General features: G+C 33.8%; 1 protein-coding gene across 2 annotated transcripts; it reads right to left on the bottom strand.

Moving 5' to 3' along the window:
- Positions 1-887: 887 nt before the first annotated feature.
- LOC128232186 (endoprotease aex-5-like) lies at positions 888-14,575 on the bottom strand. 2 transcript variants are annotated; one of them, XM_052945595.1, is made up of 13 exons: positions 13,927-14,571; positions 12,809-12,907; positions 12,016-12,123; positions 11,410-11,559; positions 11,005-11,096; positions 10,325-10,422; positions 10,017-10,204; positions 9,515-9,706; positions 9,127-9,230; positions 8,614-8,720; positions 8,256-8,373; positions 6,031-6,350; positions 888-4,224 (listed from the first exon to the last, which is right to left on the bottom strand). In XM_052945595.1, exons 1-13 carry the CDS (start codon positions 14,092-14,094, stop codon positions 3,908-3,910), a joined length of 2,061 nt encoding a protein of 686 aa, XP_052801555.1. In that variant the 5' UTR covers positions 14,095-14,571; the 3' UTR covers positions 888-3,907. The 2 variants fall into 2 exon arrangements, 1 of the variants encoding a protein (XP_052801555.1); XR_008260507.1 differs by lacking the exon at positions 888-4,224 and adding an exon at positions 7,148-7,315 and having other exon boundaries at positions 6,226-6,350; positions 13,927-14,575.
- Positions 14,576-14,960: the final 385 nt, after the last annotated feature.

The raw sequence follows: 14,960 nt of genomic DNA, 5'->3' as shown, positions 1-14,960 counted from the left end.
GTGTCGCCTTTGTGTGAAGAAAGTGCGCTAACCAATGCGCCAACCGGTCAACCAGATTTTTATTTACTCATAGTGAAATATCTTGAATCGAATCGGTTGTGTCAATCATGTTCAGTGTTGATACATATTCAAGTTAAACCAAATGGATTCTCAATAATATTTTTTTACATCTGAGCTAAAATGAAAAACACTGAAAATGGGGCATACAAAAAATGAATAATAAATGTTTAAATATTTATGGGACACTAAACCTGATAAAGTTTCAAGAAATCAGATTATACCAAGTTATGAAAATGGAGGTTTAAAAATGCAAGACATATTAAAATTCGAATGTGCAATAAAATAAAGTTGGGTTGAACGAATGCTGTTTCAAAAAGATTCAAAATGGGTAAAAATATATGAAAATATGATGGTTAGATTTGGAAAAGATTATATTTTCAAATGTAATCTAGACCCAAATAAAATTGATATGCCTCCGTATGCAGATAGAGTTGGGATCTCTAATCATAGAAGTACTTGGGGTTTACCTTTTCGTTTTTTATTATTATTTGTTTTATTCATAAGTTTCCTCAAGTTAATGCATACTTTGATCAGATTAACCTTTTGCGTTTTATCTATATTAAGGATTGTTGGGATAAGAGTGAGGTTTGTGCACATAAACTGGCTTAAACCCCCAGTAAAATTACATTTTACTGACCGTTCCAAGGCGGTACCTTACAATTCTTGATAAACATACCAATTATATATATATATATATATATATATATATATATATATATATATATATATATATATATATATATATATATATATATATATATATATGATCTATTTTCTTGTCAAACAGTTAAAACATTACACTTTTTTAACATTAAAAATATAAAAGGATTGTTTTATTACAGTTTTATAATTCATTCAAATTTATTTCACAGGAAAACATATGAGCCTCAACCAAAGTCATGACTTCTGTGTATACAAACTAAGGACTTCATAATTATGATCGACAAATAAAGAGATTGTTGGCATTCGGATGATATTACTGTGAACGTATGTTAAATTACGCGTTATTTAACGTTTAAGTGAAAAAGGCGGTTACAGAAAGCATGTCTTATTCAGAAAAAAATCAGCAAAAGAAAGAATTAATTATTTTCATGTAACAAACTATGTTATAACTGCATGATTTACACAGGTATCAATTATAGAAGTTAAACATTTGATAAAACATGGATTGTTTTTAATGAATATGAGTATCAATAAGAATCCGATTTTTAGTGTTATTCTATTGGAAATTGAATGGCAGAACAAACTATACTACTGAATAAATTTCTTTTATGTACTTCAATGTTTCTTTTCTTCTATAAAATCAATGATTATGGTTACATGTTTTATTTCCTAAATGTTTTTAATGAAATAAATGATTAAAACTGCATTTTCCAGTGATCATGTCTTTAAGATTTCTTAGATCTAGGTAAACATTTATTTAGCGCTCATACTAAAGATGTTATCTGATCAAAATGTTCTTGCTGCAAGATTGATCAGCTCAAAATGATTAATGGGCCCCTGCTGACAGAAATTGGCCTTCTCAATTGCATGCATAAGAAACACAAAGCTGTTAAGTGGGGCTTCGAAAACTGACCAAAATCCAGAAATCTGGCATAAACTGTAGGATGTGTTTCACAACAGACCTTGCCCCTTCATTGAAGGTCAAGGTCACAGCAACCTTTTGAACTACATGCAATTTGCTATATAAGCATGATTAATAGTTTGTTACATGACAGTACCAATATTTTCCAATTTTCCTCATGTCTCAAAAATATCGACATTTTTAACAAGATTACCTTCAGTGAATCTCCTTCCATTTGATTTCTTTAAATGTTCTATCTGATAATCAGAACATAATTATAGACACTTGAGTGTGTGGGGGTATAATTCACATCCAGTGATAGCTCTTGTAGGAAAAGGCAAGTGATTGTCATAGCTTTGGTGTTTTTAATGACAGCTGTTAAGGTACATATGTTGCTAGAGACAATATGTGCAATGCCTTGTGGCCTAGAAAATCACAGACAGAATGATAAGTAATTAGCCCCCCCCCCTTCGAAGAACAGGGCTTTATTGCTTTGCACATGTCAGTCGGTAGGTCCATCGGAAGACCAAAGCTTGTCCGAGTGATAACTTGACAAAACTGGACCTCTGGTCCTCAAACTTGAGGTTGGGCCTGACCAGTAAATAATCCCTATTGATTTTAGGGCTCATCGGGTCAAAGGTCAAGGTCACAATGATTTTTTACGAGAAAAGGTTGTCAAAGCTTGTCGAGTGATAACTCAACAATGCTTGGACATCTGGTCATTAAAATTGACATGGAGGCTTGTCCTGACCAGTAGATGACCCCTTTTGTTTTTAGGGGTCATCAGGTCAAAGTCACAGTGACCTTGAGTGCTAAAAGGTTATCTGAGTGATAACTTGGCAATGCATGGCCCTTTAACTTGACTTTGAGGTTGGGCCTGTCCAATAGATGAACCCTATTGATTTTGGGGATCAAAGGTCAAGGTCACAGTGACCTTGAATGCAAACTCAACAATTCCTTGACCTATGGTTATCGAACTTGACATGAAGGTTGGGCCTGACCAGTAGATGACCCCTATTGATTTTAGGGTTCATGGCATCAAAGATCAAGGTCAAAGTGACCTTTAAAACAAAAAATATTGTATGTGTGCTAAATGGACAATGCCTGCACCCATGGTCCTCAAACTTGACATTTAGGTATGTGTTGACCTGAAGGTGACCCCTATGGATTTTGTGGTCAAAGGTCAAGGTCACAACTCATAAAGGTCAGTAAAATTTATGGCATATTTACTTATTCCCTGCTGCTAAGAGGATACATGTTTATCTGCAAATACAGAGGGGGGAGGGGTAATATTTGACAAACATCTCTTGTTAATAATTCATTTATGAGCATTTTTCAAAAAAATGTCATTTCAGATGTCATCTCAAAAATGTTCAGCACCCCAGTTGCCATGGAAAAAGAAAAGATACGTGCAGCCCTGTGCAGGCTTAGGGCCATGTCAAATAAGACCATGCTTTTGAGAGACATGATGCTTTGTGTAAATTTGTTCAAACTATATTTAAAAGGGACTGCTGTAATAATTGCATGTTAACATATCATTTTTATCATTTCACAATCTGCCATATTTTTTTTAAAGTAAATATACTTACTTCTACTTTATTTTTTATACATCACTGTATCTCTGTTCAACTTTAAAAAAAATAATATTTATTTGAATGAGTTTTTGGTTAAATGATATTTTTATTGTATGCTATATAATATGTAAATATTGGTATTAAGTGCTAGTATAAAATATCACAAATGACTTCATATAATATGTACATTTTTTCTGTATTAACTGCTTAAAAATTATAGTAATTATTTCAAGAAGGCATTACTTTTTGTGTGTGTTTTTTGCACAGCCAATATATTTTTTCAGTCAAAATTTAAAGACTCGCTTTAAGCCAACAAAACCAACTTATTCATAAAAATCCGCTTATTTAAGAAAAGTATGGGGTTTTAATTTCTAAAAACTACTTTTGCTCTCTTTTTGCTCACTTTCACATGTAGTGGGTAAAAGTGAGTTTTTAAACTCGCTTTAAAGGAAAGGGTAAAAGTGGGTTTTAAAACTCGCTTCTAAAAAATAAAGTGGGTTTTTATGACTTGTATTAAAACTCATGTTTTGCTCACTTTTAGCCCACAAAAAATTAAGTTATTGGTAAGTGTGTTTTAGTGGGTAAAAAACTCGCTTAGTTGATAAAAGTGGGGGTTTTAGGAAAGAAACTCGCCTTTTGCTCACTTTTAGCCCACAAAAAAACTTAAGTTTAGTGGGCAAAAAAAACCCGCTTTTTTAGTTAAATTAAGTTAAACCTTGATTAAAACCAGGAAGATAAGTGGCATGATTCGGGTTGGAATACGGACATAAAAAAATACAAATACAATTGAAATCACAATAACGACAGCTGCGCACCCCAAAACAATCCCTGAATATAACAAGATGTTATTGTTTATGATAATATTATTGTTTTTAATATATTTTCCATCTGAGGTATCTGAAGACGATGTGTTGTGGTCGCCATCATGCTCTTGAATTGTATCCGCAGTGCAATGTTGCTGTTGATTATCAATCTCCATCGTACCATGTATAACTAAACGTGCGTTAGCGACATGACATTCCTCGGCTGAAAACCATGCAGAGTATTGTTTACAATACGTGCCGTTTTTGTATTTGTTTACAAATTGCTTGTTTGCCAATTTAAAAAAAAAAGCTACAGACGGTGAGTACAATCTAACTTTTAGTCATTTTCTTGTGTGTATACCTTTATTTATTTATTTATTTTTTATTACATTCTATGATCTTAAATTTAAATGATAGAATACACACCATTATTTACATTGCATGATTTTAATGACGTTTTTACATTATAAATACGTTGTTGTTGTTTTCTAAAAATTGCAATAATCATATTGCAAATACGTATCGAACGGACATTCTATTTGGTTGTTTTTCAATTGTTTACAATCTTTGACGCTTAATCTTGGTCTAATGGTATTATGAATGTAAAGGCATGCACAATACGAGTTATGTATGTATTTTGTTTTGATACGAGTACCACATTTTAAACAAGAGGCCCATAAGGGCATTTGCTCTACTGGCATGGCTCTTGTGGTCATTTTCAATCCAGAGCATGTATGTATGGGTAATAGGCAACCAACACATAGTTAACGTTTTGTGTTTGGGTAAGCTGAAAACGTTGCACGTTCAACATCTGAGGACAGAGTGTTGTAAGCAGATTAGTTGCATGAACTGTTTTAATATGTGCCAAGTAAAGAACATCTGAGGGAAAAAAATGCTTTCAAAAATGTTCTCATGGTCAAAATTTCATTTCTGTAGCTTTCAAAATAAAAACGTTGGTCAAAAGGTCAAAGCCACTTCATCCGAGGACAAAATTAATGCTCGTTTGCAAAACTGTACACATGGTCCAAATTCCATTGCTGTAGCTTTAAAAATAAAAAAAAAGTAGATCAAAAGGGGTGGGGCCAGCTTTGGCCCCAGGGGCATAATTTCAACTGCTTTTCTAGACGGTCATCATTTGATGCCCTACAACAAATATCAAAGGTATGAACCTTGTGGTTTGAAACAAGCAGATTTTCAAAATATCTCTTAAATAAGTCTTTAGGAAACTTGTGACCTCCGGGGCAGTGCCAGATTGACCCCAGGGGCATAATTTGAAATACCATGGTAGCGGACCACTAAATTATGCCTTATTCAAAATAGCAAGGGTCTGCATAGCTGTTTCAGACAAAACGATTTTCAAACATTCCCAATTTAAGCATAATTTGAACAAACATTCGCACCCAATTGTATTTGGATGGATGCGCGAACGTCAGGCACTTTGGCCAATAAAGCTAAAAATGGATGGCCTTTAGCCTTTCAACAAGAACAAGGAAGAATAATACAAAAAACCAACTGCACAAACAAAAAGCAGGTTGTCTACCTAGACTTGACTTTACATGTAAACTTGGCTAAAATAGATTTCGCTCATGTAGACTTGGCTAAAAATAGACTTAGCTAAAATGTAAAAATGCATGCTATCAAGGCCAATAATCTAGTCATGCATGGGCGAATCTGGCTGGTTTTCGAAAGGATCCGAGCTCTGATGGATATCTAAATACTGTACAAGTTTCATCGAGATACAATCAAAACTGAAGACTGTATCGTGTTCACAAGCAATTGTTTACGGACGCACTGACAAACGGACGAACTTACGACGTTCACATTACCATCGCATAAGCTCTTCTGGCCTTTGGTCAGTAGAGCTAAAAATGAATAGTTATCTTAAATCTACAAGTACAATAAAAATTACCTGCGCAAACCTAGTAGTCAAATACCCTGTTTGGAGGTACAATGCACCAAAATATTCCTGATAAAATGGTTTGTACCCCCTTAAACTGATCAACAATTGAAAATACTTTAATTCAGTTACCTGGAAAAGGGTAGGCCGCTGAAAAATTGCAACCAATGTAAATATGCCAGCGACCTTCACTCTTCTCTCCCCAGAAGTGGTTGGACCTGAATGTATTTCGGACACGCCTCTTTTTATCAGTATTTCCGGAAGGTTTCATTTCTGCTAAAGCTGATTCAGTCCCACTAGGCGATTTAGCCCACAGTTTCATGTAATGCTGTTCTGAATATACGAACTCAATTTCAACCAAAACTTCTTCCATCTTCTCTATACACGCCGCTGTATCACAGAATGTATTGTCGTACAATACTCGAACGTACCAATCCTGGTCTTTTTCGTGACTGCAATAGTAATAAACTCTGATCATATGAAAAAAAAAACCCAGAAAGAACGTCTCAGAGTTAAGGTTGATTCGCATTATACACCTAACTGAAATTATACTACGGTCACATATCAACTGAACTGAACCCTCTTACGATGTTTTCTACAAAGGCGGATTTCTACATCGCAGGGGCTTGCGGCATCTATGTGAAGCGGTCACAAATTATGCGGGGAAAGCAAGACCTTACACAAGGCGCCCATGTATTAACCGCAGGGGTATAACAGGAAAATCGCTCCTGCCATTTTTACTGGTTTTTATTAATGAATACCTTAGCAATCGTAACGTCCTAAACTCGTTTAGCAACCGTAGGAATGTTGAGGGTGCTCAAGAAGTACCCGGATTTTCTTGTCTACAAAATGTCACGCTTACATCTAGTGAAAATTTCCATGATACATCTAAAACATTTTGCCAGGAAAAAAACCCTAATGGCACCCGTAATTCGCACTGGTGAAGTATCCGATATCGATGGAAATATTGGAGAAATACGCTGCATTTTGTTTGGCTGAATGGCATTAATTGTAAATTATAATCCACATCACGAGATGTAAGATTTGTCCATACCCATAAAGCTTAAAACCCGTTTTGATAACGGTCTTTTAAGAAGTACTCGGGATTCAATTTTAATATTATTTGTCACCAAAGATATGGATATAACTATTTTTCAGTATTTTAAGCAAATGTGATATAACTTTACTTAGTTTATACATTATGATTGAATTTGAAAAATGTTCTATCGGAAATGTTTATATACTGTACATGTTTATATTATATGTAACTCATGGGCTGTAAGCTTATAGTTAATAAAATCTTCTTCTTCTTCTTCTTCTTCTTTTTCTTCTTCTTCTTCTTCTTCTTCTTCTTCTTCTTCTTCTTCTTCTTCTTCTTCTTCTTCTTCTTCTTCTTCTTCTTCTTCTTATTTTTCTTCTAAATGAAAGAGTATTTGTTACACAACCTCTTTTAAAGCATAATCATTACGCTAATGTCATTTAATTCACACAAGGAAAAAGGTAAGGGCATGGTTTAGCCGGTGTTGACACTTAACACATATTCTAACGACGTTGTAGCTGTAACGAATGTACTTTTTCCTATATTGAAATAATATATAATATCGCGTCGTTTCATCAAAAATAGTTTTTACCTAAGATATGCATTTAATCATTCCAAGAAAAAACCCTACTGATATTCTTTGTGTTTTTATAAAACACCACCCAGTTTGATTATATGGTATGAAATAACGATAGTGCAGATTTTAACTATATGCAATTAATAGTTATGCAAAGTCAAAATAATACAATCGATAAAAGCATTTTTTGATCAAATTTGAAATTAAAAGAGTATATATTTTTGCCGAAAGTACTTGCGTTTCATGTACAACAAGTACGTGCGTGTTGATATTTTATTTATCGCAACAACACCAACAGCAGTTTATGCACAAGCCGATGGTTAATGATACAATATTATATTAATCAATTATTACCTCTAGTTTTGACACGCATTTAATGCGACGTTACAAAGTCAACGATAAAACAATACGCGAAAAGACGTCGACGTCGGCTATTTATTTGAAAGTTGATTGGACTTGTAATTTAATCTTATCTTAATAAATAATGGTCCGGTTCATTAAACAAACAAATGCCCATAATGTGAAGGGAATGCACTTTTATCATGGTAAATATCGTGAAAATCTATGATAGGGCATTTTTTCAAGCTAACCGCACCAAGCCCTTTTGCCGGTATCATAGCTCTGGCCTCACGGTCCTTTGGATATATGCACCAGTTAATCTCTTTGATGATTTTCTCATGATAGCGTACCTTTAATAGAATCTCCAAATACTTAAATTATTGACACTAATAATTTACTTACTAATCGTCTTTTGAAAACGTAAGTGTTCTTCTACACAGTGGTTTTAATTGTTTCCAGTGTCTTCCCAGTGCAATCATCGTGGTACAGTCAGGCAGGCCGAATCCCACATTAGGATGATCTTGTAAAAATACTATTCACATTGCATTATACAGTACATATAAATACCATATTAATCGAAATTTCTAACAATTTAAATATAATCTTACATTTTTTTGAAGACCCACAGAGTTTCGTTAACTTATTTCAATTAATTTATATAGTTAAACATAACACATAGGGAGTAAATCAAAGTAGCGGTTGCAATTGAAATGATATAACTACATTAACGGTTATCTTTGACAATGCAGAAAAGATTTACAATATTTTCCAGCTGTGTTAGGCATAAATTCCGGTGTTGCTTCTATCCCTAGATGGCTGCTTGATTCAATTAATATATGCGTCACGTCTCTGGCTGATAAACCAGGGCTAAAAGAAAAAGACAAACAGTTTTGAACCTTGACCATAAACGAATAACTTAGGAAAACGTACTTTACACATCTATAAGTGTCGTAATCGAATAAAGCGTTTGGAATCAGCTATGATGGTTAAATAAACGGCACCAATGTAAAAGTTAACATCTAATCTATCTATATTGATTTCAATGGCGCTCATTTATACATGATGGTACAGTAAGCGAGAATGTTGTTTTGTGATATGGGAGAAATCAGGGTATCAAGAGAAAACGTAAGTGATCGGTGTGGTGTGTGATCACCGTCCAAGCTCGACCACCGATTAAACAAATATACCTCCAGGCCGAAAATCGAGCCCGGGTGCTCTTGAAAGAAGCGGATGCACCACCCTCTACGCAGAGAGGACAATAAGAATATCTTACTTTGCCTCCAACAGAAGAGCAATCATTCCAGAAACAATTGCAGTTGCAACAGATTCATCACCGAAGCTTGTGGCACACCTTTTCTCGTCTTGTCCAACTGTTATCTGAAGGCGAAAAGTAAGTAACATTGTAAATAAATGTTACTTAGATTATTAAAATTAAGTTAATTCCTTTCATATACGTGTTACTGGTTTTGATCATCTATAGATTAATCGGAGAACGTTTTCGAAAGTTAGTAATAGTAATTAGTGTTGTTCTTCAATATATCAACCTGAGAATGTTTTCGAAATGTAAATAGATATGTTTCTTGCATGAAAAACAGCCTACGGATCCTTTACCGACCTCTGACATAGTCACGACATCATTTGGCCTTAATTTACCAACATACCATTCTTTCATCCTTTCTTTTTCTACCGTTGCAAAACACGGACACGAGTGCCGCAGCATTGACTTTGCTAACATCAGCGATGGAACCATTGACACCTAAACAGGCAACGGCAATGCTCCCATTATGATTGGCCAAACCAGATCCAGGTTGTCCGGCAGGAAAAACGTATACCGTACCAAGACCGTGCCGACCCTGAAATGTGATATTTAACTCACGAGTGTTTACCATTCAGGTAAAAAGCTGTTTTCAGAACCATATCAAAAAGGCGCCCTGAGTTATGTTAACCTTGACAGGTATGTTGTATTTGCTTTCAACTTTCTCACATTATTTATAGCATTCTATTACGGATGACCAGTTAGGTCGAGAACAAAACATCTGAATCTTAAAGCCATATAATATTGTTCAGCGACAAATCTGAAGATGATATCCTTCGGCACAAATATGACAAACTGTTAAAGGTTTAGAATATAAAAAACAGGACATTCCGAATCGTTATCAATACTTCTCTAATTCCTTCAGTCAAAACCTCCTCTTCATAAAAGTCTGATTTCCTGAACGCTCTTGGTGTAGCCCAACTATTTGAGAAGATCTGAATAGCGTCGCGTCTATAAGCTAACGCCTTTGAACTAATAGCAGAGTCTATCCCTTGAGTCATCGAAGTTCTTTCTCCGATCTTTGAAATTTGCAAATCTGAAAAGGGTTCGTTTGATCAAAGTGTGTGTTATAGATTTTTTCTGGTAGTAGTTACAATAACTTCGTCTGTTCAAACGGTTTTAAAGACATTATAAATGTTTAAAATAAATCAATTACCTGCCACTTTTGCCTCGTGTGCAACACCTATTCCACAAGAAACACATTTATCACCCGTCTTTGGGCGAGCGATGAGTCCGGCACACGCAATCGCATGACTTTCAAAGAAATGAGGAAACAACACTGGTCAGATAACTATTAAATTATACATTAAACATTCATTTATACTTCATCTTAAAGCCTCCAATAATTAACCATTTGTTTTCATAATATATTAAGTGGCTCGTTCGCAGAGTTAACGTTGGTAAATAATAATTTTAAAATTTGTTATAATTATTTAATGAACAAACACCAAAAACTAACTGACAGATAATCATTTGAAGAAAACTGTGTAAATCAAAGCCTGAATCAACTGAATTTTCAATATCATAACTAACGCTTTTGCATTTATTATGTTATTGAATTCTTAGCGATTAGATTGATTTGTTGACCATTGCGAGATGAGTAGTTATAGTACGCTTGGTAGCTGAATTAATTTTTTAGAACTAATTGGGCGAAGCACCTTATCAGGAATTAAGTTAATGTAATAGACAAAGTGTGAGCGATTCGTCCGTTGCTGTACCGACAGAACAATTAAGGATATCAATAGTTAAATGAAAGGTGTGTGTTTTTAAAAGGTATTTTTAATGCCATCGATACTACTGCTTTTACACATTAATACGACAACATTCAGTGCTTACCCTGTTCTTGATGAACTTTCTCTTATATCCGGTAAAATGGTAGGTCTTGTTTGTTGGATGTTATCCACAAAGTTGTAGGACAAATCAAAATTCTGAAAAACATGTTAACCTGGTTAATGAAATAGAAATATGTTTGGTATATGTACTTGCATATGTGTTTTGATAAACCAAGTACACTAATGCACAACAAGACGTCAAGTTAAAGCGGCCGACATAGGCTAGACGGGAACGATATATCGACGATACAAAATGCATCAAATGATCTTTCAAATATGTTGTTTATCACCAATGGACTGATACGCATCAATATATATATATACACTCTTCACGTTCAGTTCGCTCAATTCAAACAGAACTAGTAGCAACTATATCACAAGAATTTGCAAACACTTTTGTAATACTAACTATGTTTCCTCGTATAAACGTGTTGTTCGCATTAATGCCAACGTCTGTAACTCCCACAACAATTCCACGTCCACTAACATTATGTTTAATCCACGAGTCGTCAATTCCAAGCGCTCGGTCAAAATAGGGTGAGCAAAGGAGCATGGTATTCTAAAGCAAAGACAGGGACAAATATGCAATTAATGAACATACAAGTATGTTGCACTATTTGAAAGGTACCACTTACACAAGAATCGTATCATGAACAAAACCGTTTAAAAATATCAAGAAGAAAACGACGACAACTTATTGACTGACTGTTTCCATTATCATTGTTCGTTTTTGCCTTCGATATATAAAGTATTTAACATCCATGCACACAGGTACTCGTTTACCACAATAGGATATTTTTTTGCAAATATTTTCCCTAATTTAGCCGTTCAATGACTACAAGTGAGTATCTTATATCTCAAACCACCGTTCATTTGGTACATAGGGGGACCATACCAACATTTAATGTTCGGTAAATAGCCGCTATTGTGAAACTCATTTAGAACAACCGGAAAACTTAATGAAATATAACCAACTCGAATTTTAAAATCAGCTATCGGTGTATGAGATACTTACGGATGTATTCCATTGTTCAGCCTGGTGCTTGAGGTTGCCATTTGCAGCAGATCGTGGCTTGAGAAGCGATTCTGGATACAATATGTAGCTTTGAGCAAGCTTTTCTATCTAAGTGGTTAGAGAATGGAATAAAACAAGTTAGTTGAGATCTATTTAGAATGTTAAAAGCTGGTTTGTTTATTGTCGCGCAATAACACAACTGCACTTGTAGTAACATGACAAGATTTACGATTTCGTAAAATTGGTTATATTCAGCTAACGTCAAATTAGTCCATTTTTATTCAAGTAAAGGAAAATAATCATTTGTATATACACTCTAAAGGAACTGGCAAAACAATACGTATACAAATGTAAATGAAAATGTACATTACTAGTTTTAGCTTTCTATTACTATTGACTAATTTGGAACTTCAGGGGAAAGGGGTCAGTGAAGAATAATATGTTGGATAACGTTATTAGACAATAGAACATTGAAAGGTTTTAATGCTTTATTTCTGTCAGTTCAAATGATTCAACATAAGATATAATAATTCAGTCAATACGCAAAATGTATTGATCAAAAACAAAAAGATGTGCGCTTTCATTTCTATTACCCAGTAGAATATCGTCATTGAATAATTTACTATACAAATAATTTCATTCACTACAGCTACACCAGATCTTCAGATCTCATGGTAATGTAAAGTGATATCTTATTTGAATTATATCTTGGCTACACTATCAGTTTTATGTTACACTTACTTAATTATTCGCGTTTTATAAACTGTCACCAAAAGTAAAGAAATGTGCATACATGTCTGTTTGAACGTTGGAGTTTTTCTAGGTCAGACGACAACAGTCGATTATTGGGTATCTCTGAATCCTTTACGAAGATGAAAAGATTGTCATTTATCTGAAAATAAAGTAGCAAAATTCGTTTAAATAACGTTAATAAATGAGTAGGGAGTGTTGCATCTAAATATAAGTGTGTGTCATTAACGCATATTTGGCATTCAAAAATGAAATGTGAGAAAGAGAAATGTGCGCATTTGTGACAAAGCAAATATAAGGGTATCTATTAAAATTAATCATAAAATACATTTTCTGTTATAACATGTATTATCGACATGCCATTGTTATTTATGACATGATACCATTCATTGAAATATTTACAAAGTGTTTTTATCTAAGTGATATACAAGCTATCTTTGTAAGCAGCACCTCATCCAAAAAAATGCTTTTTCTCAAGGACTGCTAATGATCACCTGTGGTTATTTTTAGTTTCAAACTATATAGCTACGTAATACTCACAGTTACAGTGAAGGTTATAAACAATTTTTAGACAAACATTGCTTCACAACATCTTTCATTAGTCACTTTTTGTTATGGCCTTTAGCATTTTTAAGTTGTAATAATATTTTAGGTGATTTTGTTAAATTCTTGTTTTGATCATTTTTTTAGAATGGACTAAATATATATATAAACACACACATTGAAGCCATCGGCGAGCGTACGGAAACATATCGTAAAATCACGATTTTTAAATGAATACTAAGCGAATGTAAGAAAATAATTAGAATTTGTGATATGGTAATTGTCCTTAAAATATGTCGGAACAATATAATTAATTATAAACAAATCGGTCGTTGATAAGATAGTCCCTATATCTGTTCCCCCAAACCTTATTTTTTCTTTTAGTTTGAAGGCCTTAATTAGAGCACGTTAGCTCGTTAGTAGTACCTTGAAGAGATCCGTTACAAATATTGGGTCGTTTATAATGCAAAACGAACTAAATGTATTAGACTTTATTAGAAATGATTATGTCACGTGATATAATATGTAAATTAAACTTATCATGTAACAAGAAACAATATGTTTATATTACTTAATAAATATGTTTTATTCCTGAATCCTGTATAGCGTAAAGCTTACCTTACTATCAAAGAAGAACAAATCCTTTTCCAACGAATGTTTCAAACTATTTAAATGCATTTCTTTCGATCGAATAACAATTCTGATCTTCTCATATTCAGTTTCTTGCTTTGTTACGACAACAAAAGACAAAATTATAAGATATAGAATTTTATTCGTCCTCGCCATTATCGCTTGTCCACAATGTGCGGTGCAATGCCTCACCGTTATTTGTTTTAACTAGTAATACAAACTATAACTTAACTAATAATCAAAGAAGTGTACACTGTTAGTCTACTAAATCCTTTACTAAATTGCGTAAGAACGGAGCACTAAAAAATGCTGACACTGTTTAAAACATTTATGTCATTTTTTTTCTTTTGCGCATACCAAAAACAGTTATTGACAATTATGTTGAAGTGTTAACCTCGACGGCGATCAAACACAGCTTCAAATTTAGCTCAGCAACGCGCATATACACTCCTGGGAGGACAAGTTCATAATAAATATGGGTAAAACGGGTAAATTCCACTTTGCGAAAACTTGTAGAGAGACAGCTCTATTTTTACTAATACTCTTTATGCAAACAACTCTCAGTTAGTAAATAATATCAAACATTCCTTTAATTATTCTTGTCAGTAATACAATACTTGTACGAAATAAATAAGTCTGTAATGTAAAACTAACCTTCGAAAAACTACGCCAGACATTTAACTTTGTTTACGCGAATGGTTACGCTACACTGGGTAGTTTATGAACTGTATTTACTAAGCATGAATATTAAGATTTAAATGCTATTAATGAACGATTTAAAATTGATGATAAGACTGTGTCTGTCTTTGCATTTACCATGTTAAAATCACATCACTGATTATTTTTTTAAAGCACAAAAAACTTGTAATCAGTTACACAAATACCATGTTTAAACGCTGCGGCTTTCAAAAGTGTCGGATGATCCACATTGGCTCGAATTACGAGTAAAATATCTTTAGTCAAGTTCTGTTTTGTCGATAGTTTATTATTAACATAATTATGACAGCGAACCCCATTGCTCT

The sequence above is a fragment of the Mya arenaria genome, chromosome 4 (genome assembly GCF_026914265.1).
Source record: "Mya arenaria isolate MELC-2E11 chromosome 4, ASM2691426v1".
Taxonomy (NCBI): Eukaryota; Metazoa; Mollusca; class Bivalvia; order Myida; family Myidae; genus Mya; species Mya arenaria.
The sequence above is the reverse complement of the archived record's forward strand: the minus strand, read 5'-3'. Positions and strand labels throughout refer to the sequence as shown.